The sequence below is a fragment of the Drosophila erecta genome, unplaced genomic scaffold (assembly GCF_003286155.1).
Source record: "Drosophila erecta strain 14021-0224.00,06,07 unplaced genomic scaffold, DereRS2 tig00000055-arrow-pilon, whole genome shotgun sequence".
NCBI classification, from domain to species: Eukaryota; Metazoa; Arthropoda; class Insecta; order Diptera; family Drosophilidae; genus Drosophila; species Drosophila erecta.
This window is the reverse complement of record NW_020825200.1, coordinates 14,075,920-14,091,176: the sequence shown is the minus strand read 5'-3', so window position 1 is coordinate 14,091,176 and position 15,257 is coordinate 14,075,920. Positions and strand designations below refer to the sequence as shown.

The window sequence follows — 15,257 nt, the reverse complement described above, 5'->3', positions numbered from 1 at the left end:
GGCGAAAGCTAGGCTTGGGCATAACGAACTCTAAACACACTACCCGCAGTTAAAAAAAGAATATACGTATTAAATAGTACATTTGTGTACATTTGTCGCATTGCAATTTTATAAAGGTGAGCTCTAAAAATGTAGGCATTTTTTAGGTTTTTTTCATGCAGAAGATTTCCTACAATAAAAAAAGCTTTCATTTTAAATTAAGGATATTTTTAATTTTTAACTTGAACTTCGTATCCAAGTGCATTAAAAATTCCCCATGCCCCTGTTTGGTAGAAGAACAACGGATATAAATTTTTGCGCAAACAAAATCAGGCACATCTAACACACATCCACCGACATTTACATTTAGACAATCAGACTTTTGTGCTCATGTCCTCCGTGGCTTTCCGTGTATGGGTGTGTGCAGGTGTGTGCATGTGTGTGTGTGCACGGAACACACACAATTGCAAATTACGAAAACGAATTCCGAGTAAGTCACAAATGGAATCGCATTAAATCAAATCAAACGAAACGAACGAAATCAAACGAAACAATTCCGGGCAGATGGCTTCCCGTGCTGGAAAGGCTGCCAAATTCCCCATCGAACGCCGCGTAAATCTCAGATGACATCTGAGCATATTGTCGACTAATTACATAAACGCATGTGCAAAGGGGCGCTGGGGGCGTGGTCCTCACGCATGCTACCGCCAACAATCGCTAATTAGTCTCGGGGCACTGACAATGTGACACGGCGCAGATCAAACGGCTCAGATCCCACGTTACTTTGCATCCTCTTTTTATTTGGGGCACTCAACTCGTCCCTGGGCGACTTTTTTATGCCATGTTTACCCCTCAGCGTTCAGGTCGAGCGAAATTAAACGAAAACACAGCATTCGCGGAAGATCAAAGCGGATGCGACAAGTCACTGGGGATCCCAGAAATTTCCAACGCTCCGTGCTGAGAAATTTAAATTAGTTGCACCGTTTAGCAGGGAATCATTCTGCAAGCTGAACGCCCAAAATAGCAAGGTTAACTCTGAAATTTACTTTATTACGGACTCGTTTATTGCTTTACTTGGAATGTACATAGACATTATATAGCCAAAATTGGGCAATACTTATGTATTTGCTTGTGCAACAATGGCTCGCAATGAAAAGTAATATTTAAACTATACATGCCAGCATGTAAAACACATTTAAATAACATTTAAAGCAAAACAACTGATATAAAATATATAAATAAAAATTAAAAACATTAATGCAATCTGCCATACACTTCAACGCTGGAAAAAAAAAGACAGGTGCTTAAAACATTTGTTAGTACGATTTTGGAGCAACATTTACCGATAAATGCAGGTGGAGTTCGCACCGTGGTTCGAGTTGAACAAAAAGGCCAGATTTCGAAAAAAGAACTCGCTCCGCACACTGTAGCTCTGAGTGCGCCTGTTGGCCGCGTTATCGTAGCTCCACTGTCCCAACAGCTCCTTCTTAGAATTGTCATTTCGCAAACCCTGCGGAAAGAAAACCCCAGAAGATATCGGGATCCATTACAACAGAGTGCTTACGTATACATCGAAGTTCTTGGGCGCACTCCTCACGCACAAGCTGGGCGTCATTTCGCGGGCCACGTGGGTCAGGGATATGACCTCCACGACGATGGTCTTGGCCAGTTGCAGAGTCACGGTGGCCTGGCTGCCATTGAATCCGAAGCAGGCACCCGGAGAAAGCGCCGCTCGAATCATATTCACCGGCGGATTGGCGCTGAAGTCCAGGCCCAGAAGCCATTTGATGAAATTGGTGCCACCGATGGGTTGTGCCTTCACATTGATGATCCTGGCACCCAGATCCTCGGAGGCGTAGTTAATGCGCGGCCTGGCCAGCGAAGCGGCTTCTGGTTTCGGTGCCGCTTGGCCACTTTTGGAGGAGCAATCGGCACTCATCACCTGCTTCTTCAGATTGTAAACGTCGTCCATCAAATGTCCCATCTTGCGCTTGAGCAGCGTGTCCACATAGGCACTTACATCCCGGTGGTCGCAACTTCCCTTTGGATCGCCTCCAGCACAACTGACCTTGCACGACCCCTGCGCTCCTTTGCAGCCCACCTGCTGCTGACGAAGGATGTGCTGGGGGAAAGCCTGTGTGCTAAGGGGTCTGCTGGCAGAGATTAGGCAACCGCCTTACCGATATATCGTCGACATCCTCACGAAGTCGCATTATGCCCAAGTTATTCCTGCTGTTGTAGGCCATGAGGTAGTAGAAAAAGCTTGAGAGCAGCACGAATGAGAGCAGATAAGTTAGGAAAATTCGCTTTCTAGCTCGTCGACAGCCATCCATTTTGTTCAGAATATTGAGTCGTTAATGCACTCGAGCAGATTTCTGCGAAAAGTCCAGCACAGTCTACTAGATGTTTGTAAACATCAGAATTTCTAGGAAATATAATTACTGCTTTTTTTGTTTAAATCTATTCACGATGACACTCGACCACAAAAGAAGTGTTCGATAATTGGGCCAGAGAAATGCGTTGAATCAAATATAATTTCCTGGGAAAATCGCTGGAAAATGAACAATTGTTGAGAATAATGAGGCGAAATCGCATTAGGTGCGGCAGCATCTGCGAAAGTCTCTAATTGTCAATGGCTAAATAATTGAGAGCCGAGAGCAAAGGAAGCAAAGGAGGCAAAGGAGGCAAAGGAAAGGAAAACGTAATAGCATTAAGGAAAAATCCAAATGAAAATCACTTTAAATGCTAAACATCTGGCTGCCGACCGAGGCGAAATAAAAACACATAAAGCGCCTTCGGGCCTTTAAGCATCCATTAAAAATTTAATAACTTTGGTCCGGGCCAAATGCAATTTTGTAAAATTCTCTAGCAAAATTAATTAGTCAAACAATCCATCAGGACGCAAACCGGACCGCCTTAACGTGGCTAGTGCCGGCAAATTATGCTGGCCCAAAGACCCGAGTCCAGAGTCCACAAAAAGGTACGAAATCCCGCTGAGAAGGAACGTGATCATCCCCACATTTTGGTTAGGGGATTTTCCAGCCAAAGTCCTTTTTGGCCCGGCTCACGTGCGTTGCCTAAGCTGGCAAAATATTGACCCAAACCGGACGGAAAATTTAGGTTACAGATGTCCGTTGGCAAATCCCAACACTTCAAAGGCCGCAATGAATGTAATTTTAATCAAAAATTGCTCAGCCCCAAGAAATCCCAATGCAGGAAATTCCGACAAAGGCCGCTAATCCTTCTTAAAGGCGAACAGTGGGCTTAAGTGGAATATTTGTGCGCATTTCATTTCCTTATATTTACGCGCTGCTCGAGCTCAAACAGAATCGCAAACATCTAATGGCGTTTACAAATGTTTCAATAACTTTCTGGGTGGGCGCAGTGTCTACTTTCCCGTATAATTGACCCGAAACATTGACATCCACATTGAACTGTGCACAGTGCACGCAGACAGGACGCAGGACACAGGACACGGGACACAGGAGACAGGGGACAATTAATTTTTAATGCAAGTCGCTCGACAGATCAGCAACAGAGCCGGACACAAACAAAAACGGCATCGTCGAGAGCAAGTGGCTCTGCTAATTGCACTCATTCACACGGCAAGCGACAACAAAGGCGGTCTGAAGAGGCATGCTGCAGAAGACGGCAACAAGAGCGGTGGCAAGTCGAGGAGAAAATGCGACGGGCTGGAGGGGTGGATGAGGAGCGCCGTCTCCTTGACGCACGGAAACGGAAGCGCTAGTTGCAAGGATATGTTGCAGCGCCGTGCAATAGTTGGGGTTACAGTGGGACGTCTTTGGAACTTAGGGAGGTGCAATTATATCTGCGAAGCTAACAATGAAAACGAGTCAAGTTCGATCAATATGAAAACGGATCCTATGATCTCGGGACCTATGAGAACTAGAAGTTTGAGCTTCATCGTACAGTTGAGTAGGGTTAGGTACAATTAGATGATTTCGACCCACTGTGCGTGCTGCGACTGTGTTCACTGCAATTACGTGCCATTGAGGCAGACCATTGTTAGTGCTCTGCAGATAGCAAATAGTCGCATTCCGGGCAGAGAGTCCTTCGGAGTCCGGCACTTCCAGTAACGTAGAAAGCTTCATTCTCATTGCCTATTTCCGACGTAATTGTTATGCCAATTTTTAGGGGCCAGGCGGTGGCTGTGCGAAATTAAACGAGAATCAAATAAAGCCGACGGAACTGAAAGGAATACATAAATGTGGCTACATTTGCAGCGTTAAATGTTAACAGTCGATTTTCCAATGCACACAGCAGACACATAAAAATATCAACGCGTATTTGCGTGCTCCTCTCATGTCTTCTGCCATAGCCCAAAAAACACAAAAAACCCAAAACCCTTCCCTCGGATAAGCCCCACTCCACTCCCGCCTTTTAGCCATCAGCCGCTGACATTCCTCGTCATCATCATTCCGGCTTAGACTTTTGGGGGAGTGCAAATTGACAATTTCTGTGAAATTGCACAAATACGAGCCTGTGCTCCAATTTTTTATGGCAAATTACCCAGCCGCATGTGTGGAAGGCTGGGGGGCATTGGGGCACTGGGGCGTGGCTTTGGTGGGGTTTCGCTGGCAGGAAAATGTCATAAAACCGTTTCGTACGGCTGGGTTTTTTATGATTGGTTTTTAGGCGGCATTCCCTCCCGAAAATGAGCAGCAAACAGGCACAAGAAAAGGGAAAAATAAATAAAATATAAACTGCGTTATGTTTATGCGCCAAAAAAATGCAGGGAGAAGCGGAAAAGCAGAAAGGAGAAAAGCAGAAAAGCTATCAGGACGTCATCAGCCAGAGTATAATTAAACATTACGCTAGGCAATAAAAGATGAGACAAAAAGAAGACCATTTTGCGGCATTTGAATGGGCGGAAAGGTGGAATAAAAATATATAGCATATGTATTTACGATTAGATCAGCGATGGTTAAAATCGCCTTTGAAACACAAGATAATTGGGAAGCTTTATTACGCTTCAAGTCATAAAACGTTGCCAAAAGTGTCTCGTATTACGTGTTATTTTTAAAGTTAAATAAAATTAAACAAGTTTATTCCTTGCAGGGCTACGAAGTTTTTCGAATATTAAAAAGCAATTAAGCTGCATATTGGGCTACATAAAAGTTAATAAACTGCTAACGAAACAGCCAAAATTTACATGAAACAAGCTCTGTTCCTAATATTTTTGGTAATATTTCATTCACAGTAAAAAATGTGTTTGTTTTCGATGGCCAAAATGCTTTGCTATATTTGCGAAACTTTAAAAGCAATTAAAAAGTTTTGTGCACTGCATTGATTTCGGCTTGCCACTCACCTTAGGGCCGAGTTGAACTTTTCCGGGCAACAGCTGGCGTTGGCCAAGAAAACGGCAACATTAGGCCCCATATATACCCATAGTATAAACATAATGATAAACATAATGTGCCGCTGAGTGCCTAGAAGTATGCTTAATTCTGTGCAGCTTTAGTGCCTTTAAGTTGCAGGCGGGACTCAAGGATATGGGGAAGTCCCCTGAAGTGGGCGCTGGACGCTGGGAAAGTCGGAAAACTTTCCTTCTCGCCATTCTCCCCCATTCCCCTATTCGCCGCCCCATCCCTAAGTGCACATGCCACAAACAACCTAAGCTGCTAGGCAAATGTACATCGAAATACGAAGTGGCAGCAGGACGAAAGGACGAAAGGACGAAAGTGCTCAAAGGAATGCCGGCGGAGGCGTTTATTTGCGTTTATAATGTGTGAGCTATTAAAATTTTAGAGGCTGTTAGTGGCGCTGTGTTCGTGCGTCTGGCGCACTTGAATTAAAATTGTTTCTGCTGCAGTATAAAATGAAAATTAGTTGATTTTTTTATACCCACCGCGCGGAAGGCGCGAGGCTCTTAAAGCTTTTAGGGGAGCAGCAGCTGCTGTTCCTCGAAAAAAAAGGGAAAAAAAATAAAAATCTTTTAAGTAAAAATTTTCACAACGCTTGTTTGGATTACATTCATATTCACATTTTTATTTGTGTTTGTGTCGGCAAGCGTAAAGTGGAAATTAACATAAAACAGCGGCACACGGGGCGCATACTTAATGTCAAGCCGAAACCGGGATGCCCTCGCCGAAATGCAGCAATAAATACCACACAAGCTGTGAGATGGCTTCTTCTATCGCCATGGCACATATAAAATAATTAAGTTATGCTGCGGAATCAGCAAATTTGTCCATGGACTCTGCATCTCCCCGCAACACACCCATTGCAGCCCGCAGAGCTTAACGAACCCAAAAGTCCTGGCTCTGCTATTTACTTTTATATAAATATGTTTTGCCGTACCCACGGCGTTTTTTGCACTTCGCGGATTCAGCTGCAGCTTATTTTTGATGCATATTTTATTTTGCCATTGCATGCGTAATTTTATTTGCGCCACGCCCCCTGCGCCCACTCCTGCCGCTGCGGCGTTGTTGCTGCGGCTAGTTGGGGCTCGTAATTCGCAGCAAAGGTATAAGTTTTATGACCATTGCTGCGATTTTTGTAGCTGGTGTCGCCCGAGTGCTGGCCACTTAGCTTTTTTATAGCTACACACAGATAAATATGATACAACAAATGACCGCTTAAATAATTGTGGCTTTAAAACACAATTCAATGAATTCTCGCAGTAGGCAATTATTTATTTCAACTTGAAAATGCAGGCTTGGTATTTTATTATTATTTTCCAGCTAGTCCGCTGTATATGAAAAGCCTGGAATGTATTTACAGATGATTTTCGATGGCCACATCACCAATTTTTATGCCACTGCTCGCTCTCCTTTGGCAGTTTGTACAAAATTTATGTGTTCTACAACAAAATGCCGTCGTCGCCACTGTGGCTGCACCTGGGCGGATTGTTGTCGTCGTCTCGTTGCCAGAATATGCACGGCAATGTGCCAAATTAAGTGCTCGGCCTGCCAAAAAAGGAGCTGCGAAAAAGACGGGAAAAAACGGATCTCGACGGGACGACGTCGCTTAAGTTGTGATGTAAATTTTAATTTCCACATGTTATGACATGTGCGCAGGGCCCCTTTGAAGTTTCTAATTCCAGGTGCGGCTTTAAGTGGCCTGTGGAATTTCACTTCCAGGCGACTATGTTGAATTAGTGTTCTCAGAAACTGTATTACAATTTCTGGGACTCCGCAGAAGTCAGCCGGAGTCGCTTGGTGTTGTCTGGCTTGAGGTTGCCAACGGCAACAAACAAATGCTTGGAAAATTGCCATTTTGCCGCAGCTGTTGATAAGTTTTTAATTAGGTTTAGGCTTATTAGGTGGGCTGGGCCAAGAGGCAGTGCGGTTGCAGCACTAGACATTTAGGCCGGGATGAATGAATTTAATTTACGTTTAAATTCGATTTTCCTTATAATGTGTACCAAATTGTAAGTGAATTTAAATTTCATTGGCTTTTATTGGACAAATTTATCAGTATGTATAAATGTAGCTCTACAAACTCTATAATCAACACTATTTCAAACTATAAATGTGATTACAGCTTGTGATTGAACTTTTAGTTTACACGTTCCATTATAACGCATACGTCCTGTTGTACAAGCGCAAACAAAAGTATCTTGTAAACCGCATTTCGCACACAAATTATCAGCACCGATAAGGAGTATAATCAGAATTATCAACATTTCAAAGAGAATTTCTTATGAAATCTTCATTTGCTCCTGAGTGAAAGGTCAATTTGTTGTAAAGGCCTATTGATTTCCTGCAAACGAGCTAACGGAATGAAATTGAAATTATTCCCAGTGACAGCAGTTTAACTGGCGTGTCGATGTCTGGGTCTGCGTGAACATGGGACATGTGGAAGGTAAAATAAATATTTATCTAGCCCGAATTATTCCGGCAGTAGCCGCAGGCAGCAGTTGAATAAATCCCTCAAATTTTACAAGTCTGCTACGTTCCTGTCATCTTATTAAATCACACAAGATAGAAAAAGTTTCGGGCCCGGACAGTTGGAAGTGCTTCGCAGAGGTTCAACTGCCTCTTGGTCTCGACTGTCAAATCATTTTGTGATAAGGATATAACAAATGTGCACAACCCACACACACACCCACACAGATGCGAGCTAGGATTTTCTATCTCTTGTCTGTGTCTGCTTCATAACTGACAAATGAAAATGTCAAAAAATGTTTGCTGACAAGCCAGCCAAATGGGAAAGAACATTTTCCATTTATCTCTGTGCGCAAGTTGGCGAGAGGGACATTTCCGAAAACTTAATTAAAATTACGATTCGGCTTAGACTAACCGAAAACAGCAGGAAAGCACTGTTGAATTGGTCAATTACGCAAGTGCCAATACAAATATTTACAGTCGACTAGAGCGAAGTCTGAATAATGCATTTTCCAAACTTTTTCCCACAGTGTTCAGTGTTCGGTGTGCTGCCCAAAAATGCCTTTGTGTACTGTCGGCCAGAATACAGTTTTCCAATTAACAGTCTGCCATTGGGTGTAGGGCAGGTCCTTGAGCAACCTCACCTTTCAGGTGTATCATTACAATCTCGGCTTCAGTTTCGTACTAAGTGCCGAACATTTGAGTGAGAGTCAAAAGCAGCTGGGCCAACATTACATTAGGCCACTGAAAGTCGCCGGCCATGATTAATGTTCGGTTATTAATAATGTCCTGTCGTCCTGTCGGCCTGTCGGTCGAAGAACAGACTTCAGGTGGCTGCCAAATCAAGTCAATTTGCTGGAATCCGAGTATCCATTACGCATTTGCATTGGCGCCAGACGGTTTGTTCTTAGTCAACTGAAATACGAGTCCATCCGTAGTTGGGTATTTGGAATGGGGCAGAAGGGCGGCTAATGAAACTGGAATCTTTACGGGATTTGCCTTTGTGACCGAACAGCTCATCTTGGGTTACCCAGAGTCCAGGCGAAATCTGGGGCTTTGTTTTTATGTTATTTTTCACGTGAACGCAATTTCTTGGTGCGCATAATAAACTTGCATTTAAGTTAATTTTCCTGTAATTTATCTGTTATTTAACTAAGGAGCCATCGGGCAATATGTTGCATGATTTATGCCTGACATTTTCAATTGTTTATGGCTCTCGTTTCCTGTTCAACTTCGTTGTGCCTTTTGTTTTTCACTTAGATTAATTTTGACAAATATTAATGTCACCTGCCAGGCCACAGGGCGAATTTAATGAACTGCCCTCATAAAAATATGAATAATAAGCAAATAAATGCGGGAACAAGGTGGACACACAATGATGCGTCTTAATGGGCACAGCAAATTATTGGGATTATATAAACAAAACGACCAATCCATTTCCATCCAATTAAAGCCCAACAATCTGCACTCAATTCGTACTTTCGCTGTGTCAATGCTGCGGTGCGATTGCGATTCGCATTTCACTTTATCCGGCGCGGATTTATATTTGCATAAGTGCAATATCAATTCGGGGCATAATAAGCTTGTTGAGACACTCGATTCACTTCCGAACCAATCCGATACGATTCATTATGCAAGAAAACAAACACTTGAATAATTGAGAAGCCTCGTTGAAACGCGACCTGCTGAAAAAACTATTCAAAATAAATCAACCGGCCCAGACACAAAAGTGGCCAGTGGGCTTATTATCGGGAATAATTTACCTCGACTGCGCTTTATTTATGGCTCCATGTCACGCAGATAATGAGCCAAATTATTTTCAATTTATTTTGTGCGTTAATCGCACGAGAGGAAAATTAGTTTGTCTGTAATCACAGAATGCGTAAAATGTTTCGGGATTAGAGTGAAATGTTTGAGAGCTACATTTTTGTTAGCTTAATCGCGTTTTACCATTTTCAAATCGACCAGTCGCAGCATTTTAATTAGTTTTACTGTGACATAAATACAAAATATGGGCCATCGAAACGGGGAATTTACTTTTTACAAAATTTGTTCTTGAATGCCTATTTCTATTAATAATGCAGGGTCTATGTATATACATTTTGTTGAATCAAATTTAATCTTATCTGCCTGGAAAAAAAGCAAAAGCTAAAGCAAAATATGATTGTCTTAAATGTAATATTAACTTCATCCTTCTTTTGAATCTTTTCTTCATTTCCTTGCAGCAACCGGCGTTAAACGAGACACAAAACCAGTTCGACAAGTAGACGCGGCAAATGCATTACGTTATAATTTCATTAAGCACAACAGCCTTTCTCCGCCGCCAGTGAAACAGCGTATCCGTGAGATAAAAGAGCGGCTGGGGGGAAAAAGAAAGGCGAGCGGAGAAAGTCAGAAAGCCGCAAAAGGCGACAATAGCCCCCGAGCCCATTGCCTACTTCTGAGCGCTGTCAAGCGCGAATCAAGGGCCTGGCATTTTTATGAAATTAATACAAAGGACGCTGAAGGAGTAGAGGCTGCGCCGAGTGGAAGCGGAAGTAGCAGCCATGACAAAAGCGCCAGCGACAGGACAATGACGGGCGGCACTCCGCTAGCGATTAAAGTGGATGGGGAAGCGCTACTTTTATGGCCCGACACTGCTCCAGTAGACGTGACAGCGTCCGATCGGCTAATAATATTTACCCGCGGAAAGAGCCCGGCTGCATAATTTGACATGCCAACGTGAGCCAGCTGGCGAAAATTGTTTACCCCAGTGCTGCACAGGCAGAGCCAAGAAAACGCAAGTAGGAAACTTAGAAGGATCTTTGAACAAAGGACGCAGCCCAGCCGGAGGCACTTGAGACAATGAGTGGTCTGTCCATCTGGATACCGCTCCTTGCACTTGTGGCCCTAACGGCGGCCTGTCCGCCGGAGGTGTGTGTGTGCAAGTGGAAGGGGGGCAAGCAGACGGTGGAGTGCGGGGGCCAGCAGCTCTCCAATCTACCGGAGGGCATGGATCCGGGCACCCAGGTGCTCAACTTTAGCGGCAATGCGCTGCAGGTGCTGCAGTCGGAGCGCTTTCTGCGTATGGATCTGCTCAACCTGCAGAAGATTTATCTGTCCCGGAATCAGCTGATCCGGATACACGAGAAGGCCTTCAGGGGCCTGACCAATCTGGTCGAGCTGGATCTCAGCGAGAATGCGCTGCAGAATGTGCCCAGCGAGACGTTTCAGGACTACAGCTCCCTGATGCGCCTCTCGCTGAGTGGAAATCCCATCAGGGAGCTGAAGACCTCGGCCTTCCGGCACCTCTCCTTCCTCACGACCCTGGAGCTATCCAACTGCCAGGTGGAGCGGATCGAGAACGAGGCCTTCGTGGGCATGGACAACCTGGAGTGGCTGCGACTGGACGGCAATCGGATTGGCTTCATCCAGGGCACCCACATCCTGCCCAAGTCGCTGCACGGCATCAGCCTGCACAGCAATCGGTGGAACTGCGACTGCCGCCTCCTGGACATCCACTTCTGGCTGGTCAACTACAACACCCCGCTGGCCGAGGAGCCCAAGTGCATGGAGCCGGCGAGGCTGAAGGGTCAGGTAATCAAGAGCCTGCAGCGGGAGCAGCTGGCCTGTCTGCCGGAGGTCAGTCCCCAGTCGAGTTACACGGAGGTGAGCGAGGGCAGGAACATGTCCATCACCTGCCTGGTCAGGGCCATCCCGGAGCCGAAGGTCCTTTGGCTATTCAATGGCCAGGTGATGAGCAACGACAGCCTCATGGACAACCTGCACATGTACTACTACATCGACGAGACGATCGGAGTCAGTGGCGCCGAGGAGAAGCGCAGCGAAATCTTCATCTACAACGTAGGCGCCGAGGACAATGGCACCTTCTCCTGCGTGGGCCAGAACATAGCTGGCACCACCTTCAGCAACTACACCCTGAGGGTCATAATCAAGGAGCCGCCGGTGGTGAACGAGGTCTCGTTCCCCAGGTACTACATGAACTACATTGTGGCCAGCAGCGCCGGAGGTGGCATAATCTTCGTGGTGCTCCTCTGCACCATCGTGGTCAAGTGCAAGAAGACCTCGGAGCCGGCCAAGCAGCGCAAGAAGTGCGATCAGGTGACGAGCATTGCCGGCGGCACCGACTCCTCGACGGGCAGTACCCAGGATACGGGCATGGGAATGATGAAGTGCGCCTCCATACTGAATGACGGCGGCGACAGTCTGAACGGAAATGCAGGACTCCTGCTGGGCGACACACTGACACCCACCAAGGCGGCGAATGGCGCAGCCGGCGGCGGCATTATCCTGGGCAATCAGATGAAGCAGAACCTACTCCTCTACGCCACTCCGAACTCCGCCCAGCAGCAGCTGCAGCTGAATGTCAACCTGATGGGCACTGGACCGGGATCACCGCCGCTGCTCCTGAGCAATGGCCATGGCTTGGCGGCCGCCTACTGTTCCCCACCCGCCTCGCTGCGCAACTACCAGGAGAAGAATCCGGACCTGGTCAACGATGCGGAGAGTGTCAAGCACAAGCTCAAGACGGCGGTGAGTCTCGACGGAGCCGGGGAGTACGAGACGCAGAGCGACTGCGGTCAGTACGAGGGCTGCTATCAGCTGGCGGCCGCTCCACATGCGCATCCGGGACACCAGCACCCACATCCGGGACATCCGCTGATGGGACGCTTCGCACAGGCGATGACCACCTTGCCGCGCGGCATGCAACTGAAGCCGGCTCCCCATCAAGTTGATGTCCACCTGAATCCGGTGTGCTTCCTGGGCCAAGATGGAGCCTTTGCGTACGACTACAGCAGCGCCCATCTGGTGCAGCAGCCGCCGCAGCAGCAGCAACAGCCGCAGCAGCAGCAGCAACAGGTGCAGCCTGCCAACAACTTCTACCGCACCTTGCCACACAACAGGTTGCACAAGCAGCAGCAATTTCAGGCGGCTGCGGCGGCAGGCGGAGGTGTCGGTGTGGGCGGCAATCCCACTCTGCGCTACAGCCTCGAGGCCGAGTTCATCCAGAGGGGTCCGACGGTGAGCTACGAGAAGTACCAGCTGCCCAATGTGCGCTTCACAGCGGAGGGTTATCCGCAGCAGCAACAGCAGCAGCAGCAGCAGCAGCAACTTCAGCAGCAGCAGCAGCTGCAGCTGCAGCAGCAGCATCAGTTCCCCTCGCCGCCAGAGGGCTACAAAAGCGATTTGGCGGTGATGCCGGCGCCGTTCCAGCAGTGGCCCAGCTGCTTGCCCGGCTACCGCTTCGCCCAGTCACCCACCAGCCTGCCAGCGGCCGCAACTCCACCACCAGCCGCAGTGGTGGCCACACCACCAGCGCCCACATCAGCAGCTTGCACACAATCCACGGCCACGTCCACCATTCCGGAGCTGGATGAAAGCGAGGCGAGTTCGCCGCGACTCGAGGAAGCCGCTGGCTCCGCAGCGCCACCTGCCGGCGAGGAAGAGAGCTCAGACACCGCGATACTCAAACAGCTTAATGGCCCCTTGGCCGACAGCCCCGACGAGGGATACGTGGGCGATGGCCAGGAAACCAGCGACATTTGACCCGGCCAGCAGCCAACTGCCAGGGATGAAGCGGCCTTAGACGATTCAGTGGCTCTGTAAATGGCCAGGCTGATCAGCAAACCACTCATAGCCTAAGTTCACCCTTCACTTGTTTCCGTCCCGCTGATTTTTTACTTCCTTACATTTTCCCTTTTTTCTTTGCTGGCTTGCCCCAAAAAGGAAGCAAAACAAACAAGGACAGACCCAAGTTTAACCTAATAATTGGCTGAAAGAGAGAGAGCTGCGAATGCGAGTCCGAGTAGAAGTCTCAGAAAACCAAATAAAGTAGGGGCAGGGACAGGACCTCGCCAGCCCAGTGAAAAGGATCCAGTTTCAGTTAGCTTATGGGAATAAGGAAAAGTTCGCGTCAGGTGTGGGAAGTTCTGCCTGAGCAATATATTTTTAAATATCTTGGGATCTAAAGTTGTTTTACGCAAAGTGTTATGGATAACCCATAAATGCATCAATTGAAGAGGTGCTACTTTAAAATCAATTTGTGACTTTAGTCACGGTTCCATGAAGTCATGTCGGCACTGCCAAAATATCACGACTTTTCCACAGGACTCTTTGCCTTCAGAGTATTTGGCAGAACAATAGGCAGACCTAACCTAATAAAGCCGAAAAACAAAGACGCCGCTAAACAAAAGCCTCTTGTCGTTGTTTGTTTCTGTTTGCTGCGTGCTTCGAGTGGCAAGCTGGCAGCATTTTATTTCCGCTGATGTAATTGAAAAACTTTTTCATTTAATATAAAGTTTTCAGCAGCTTCCCCGCAGCACAATGGCAAGAAAAAGCAAGGGACGCCAAGAAATCCCGGGCCTACCAGACTACTAGACATGTGGGGGTTCCAATGTGGGGTTCTATGTGCGCCGATTGGGCTGTTGTATTCTCGCAGGCGTTGTTAGTTGACAATCGACGGGAAGTCCCATCCACCCCTTCTGCGGAGCCACTTCACGAGGTTCCGAGTCGGTGGCGCACTTCAGAGCCAAGTGGCATGTGTTTTCGCCATGGCGACACCTGCTCTCCGTGGCACAAAGGACTCCGGCTCGAGGACCCGGCTGTTGAACTGTTGAGCCTTTCAGGGGAAAGGACTAAGGGCCAAGTCGAGAAACCCGGCCGAAAATCGCGAGTGGCGTCAAGGGCTTCCCCCGTGTAGTGTGCTCTAGTTTATGAAATTTTAATTCGGGCCTCATCCGCTCCAGAGTTGCATTTAAATAATGTATCGCATTTATTTTCCACAGAACTTTTCCAAGTCTGAAGCAAGCCTTTGTCCCTTATCCTTCACCCTTCACTCACTTCCGAATTTGATTTTTCCCGCCTTAAGTTTGTTGTATTGGATCAAACAGACATGAACACGAGTGTTTCCGGGTATCGTTAAAGTAGATATCGTAAATTAGATCGGCTAACATTGTAAGAAGTAACTAAATTTAGGATAGCCCCGTTTGAGACTTGTATGTAAATGTAGCCATAGAAATCGTTTAAGCAAAGCCCAAGCTTTTCCTTTTAACCCAAAAGTTCTGTAAAGTGTTCAAGACTTTTCCACTGTAACATAAATTGAAGAAAAATTGAGAAAAGCGGACATGTTTGCAAAAGTATTTTGAGGAAAAAAAAAAATACAATTAGCAATAGCTAAATGCATATGAGGGAGTGAGGGAAGAAGCAATCATTTAAGCACAATATCGATTATTGTAAATTGCATAAATAAATCATTAGACGTAAGAACAAGGCAAACACACTCGTACTCGGAATGATTTGTGTATGTAGCGAAGGACTAAATTTTATTTTCACCAAGTGAGTTAGTTGGCAAATGCACCAAGTGGAATATAGCAGCAAAAACTAAATTAAAAACCGAAAATACAACAAAAAACACATTTTAGCCTAGCC

The 15,257-nt window shown here is 46.5% G+C and overlaps 2 protein-coding genes across 5 annotated transcripts in view; one reads left to right on the top strand and one right to left on the bottom strand.

Moving 5' to 3' along the window:
- The window catches only part of LOC6543011, a 41,515-nt gene extending 27,743 nt beyond the window's left edge, over positions 1–13,772 (top strand). For all 4 annotated transcript variants that reach the window (XM_001969790.3, XM_026978941.1, XM_026978940.1 and 1 more), the window contains one exon: positions 10,055–13,772. In XM_001969790.3, coding sequence (XP_001969826.1) covers positions 10,674–13,376 — 2,703 coding nt within the window. In that variant the 5' untranslated portion in view covers positions 10,055–10,673 and the 3' untranslated portion in view covers positions 13,377–13,772. The remainder of the gene's footprint in view (positions 1–10,054) is intronic.
- On the bottom strand, positions 1,234–2,351 carry LOC6541765 (SUN domain-containing protein 3). The gene is made up of 4 exons (XM_001969791.3): positions 2,160–2,351; positions 1,544–2,101; positions 1,323–1,489; positions 1,234–1,261 (listed from the first exon to the last, which is right to left on the bottom strand). Exons 1-4 carry the CDS (start codon positions 2,310–2,312, stop codon positions 1,234–1,236), a joined length of 906 nt encoding a protein of 301 aa, XP_001969827.3. The 5' UTR covers positions 2,313–2,351.
- Positions 13,773–15,257: the final 1,485 nt, after the last annotated feature.

Bases quoted from the DNA above. Each gene is read 5' to 3' on its own strand.
- LOC6541765 (XM_001969791.3), bottom strand. From the start codon at position 2,312: ATGGATGGCTGTCGACGAGCTAGAAAGCGAATTTTCCTAACTTATCTG. The intron at 1,490-1,543 runs GTAAGCACTCTG...TTCTTTCCGCAG, and splicing joins CCAAGAACTTCGATGTATAC to GGTTTGCGAAATGACAATTC. The intron at 1,262-1,322 runs GTAAATGTTGCT...TTTTTTTTCCAG, and splicing joins AACTCCACCTGCATTTATCG to CGTTGAAGTGTATGGCAGAT.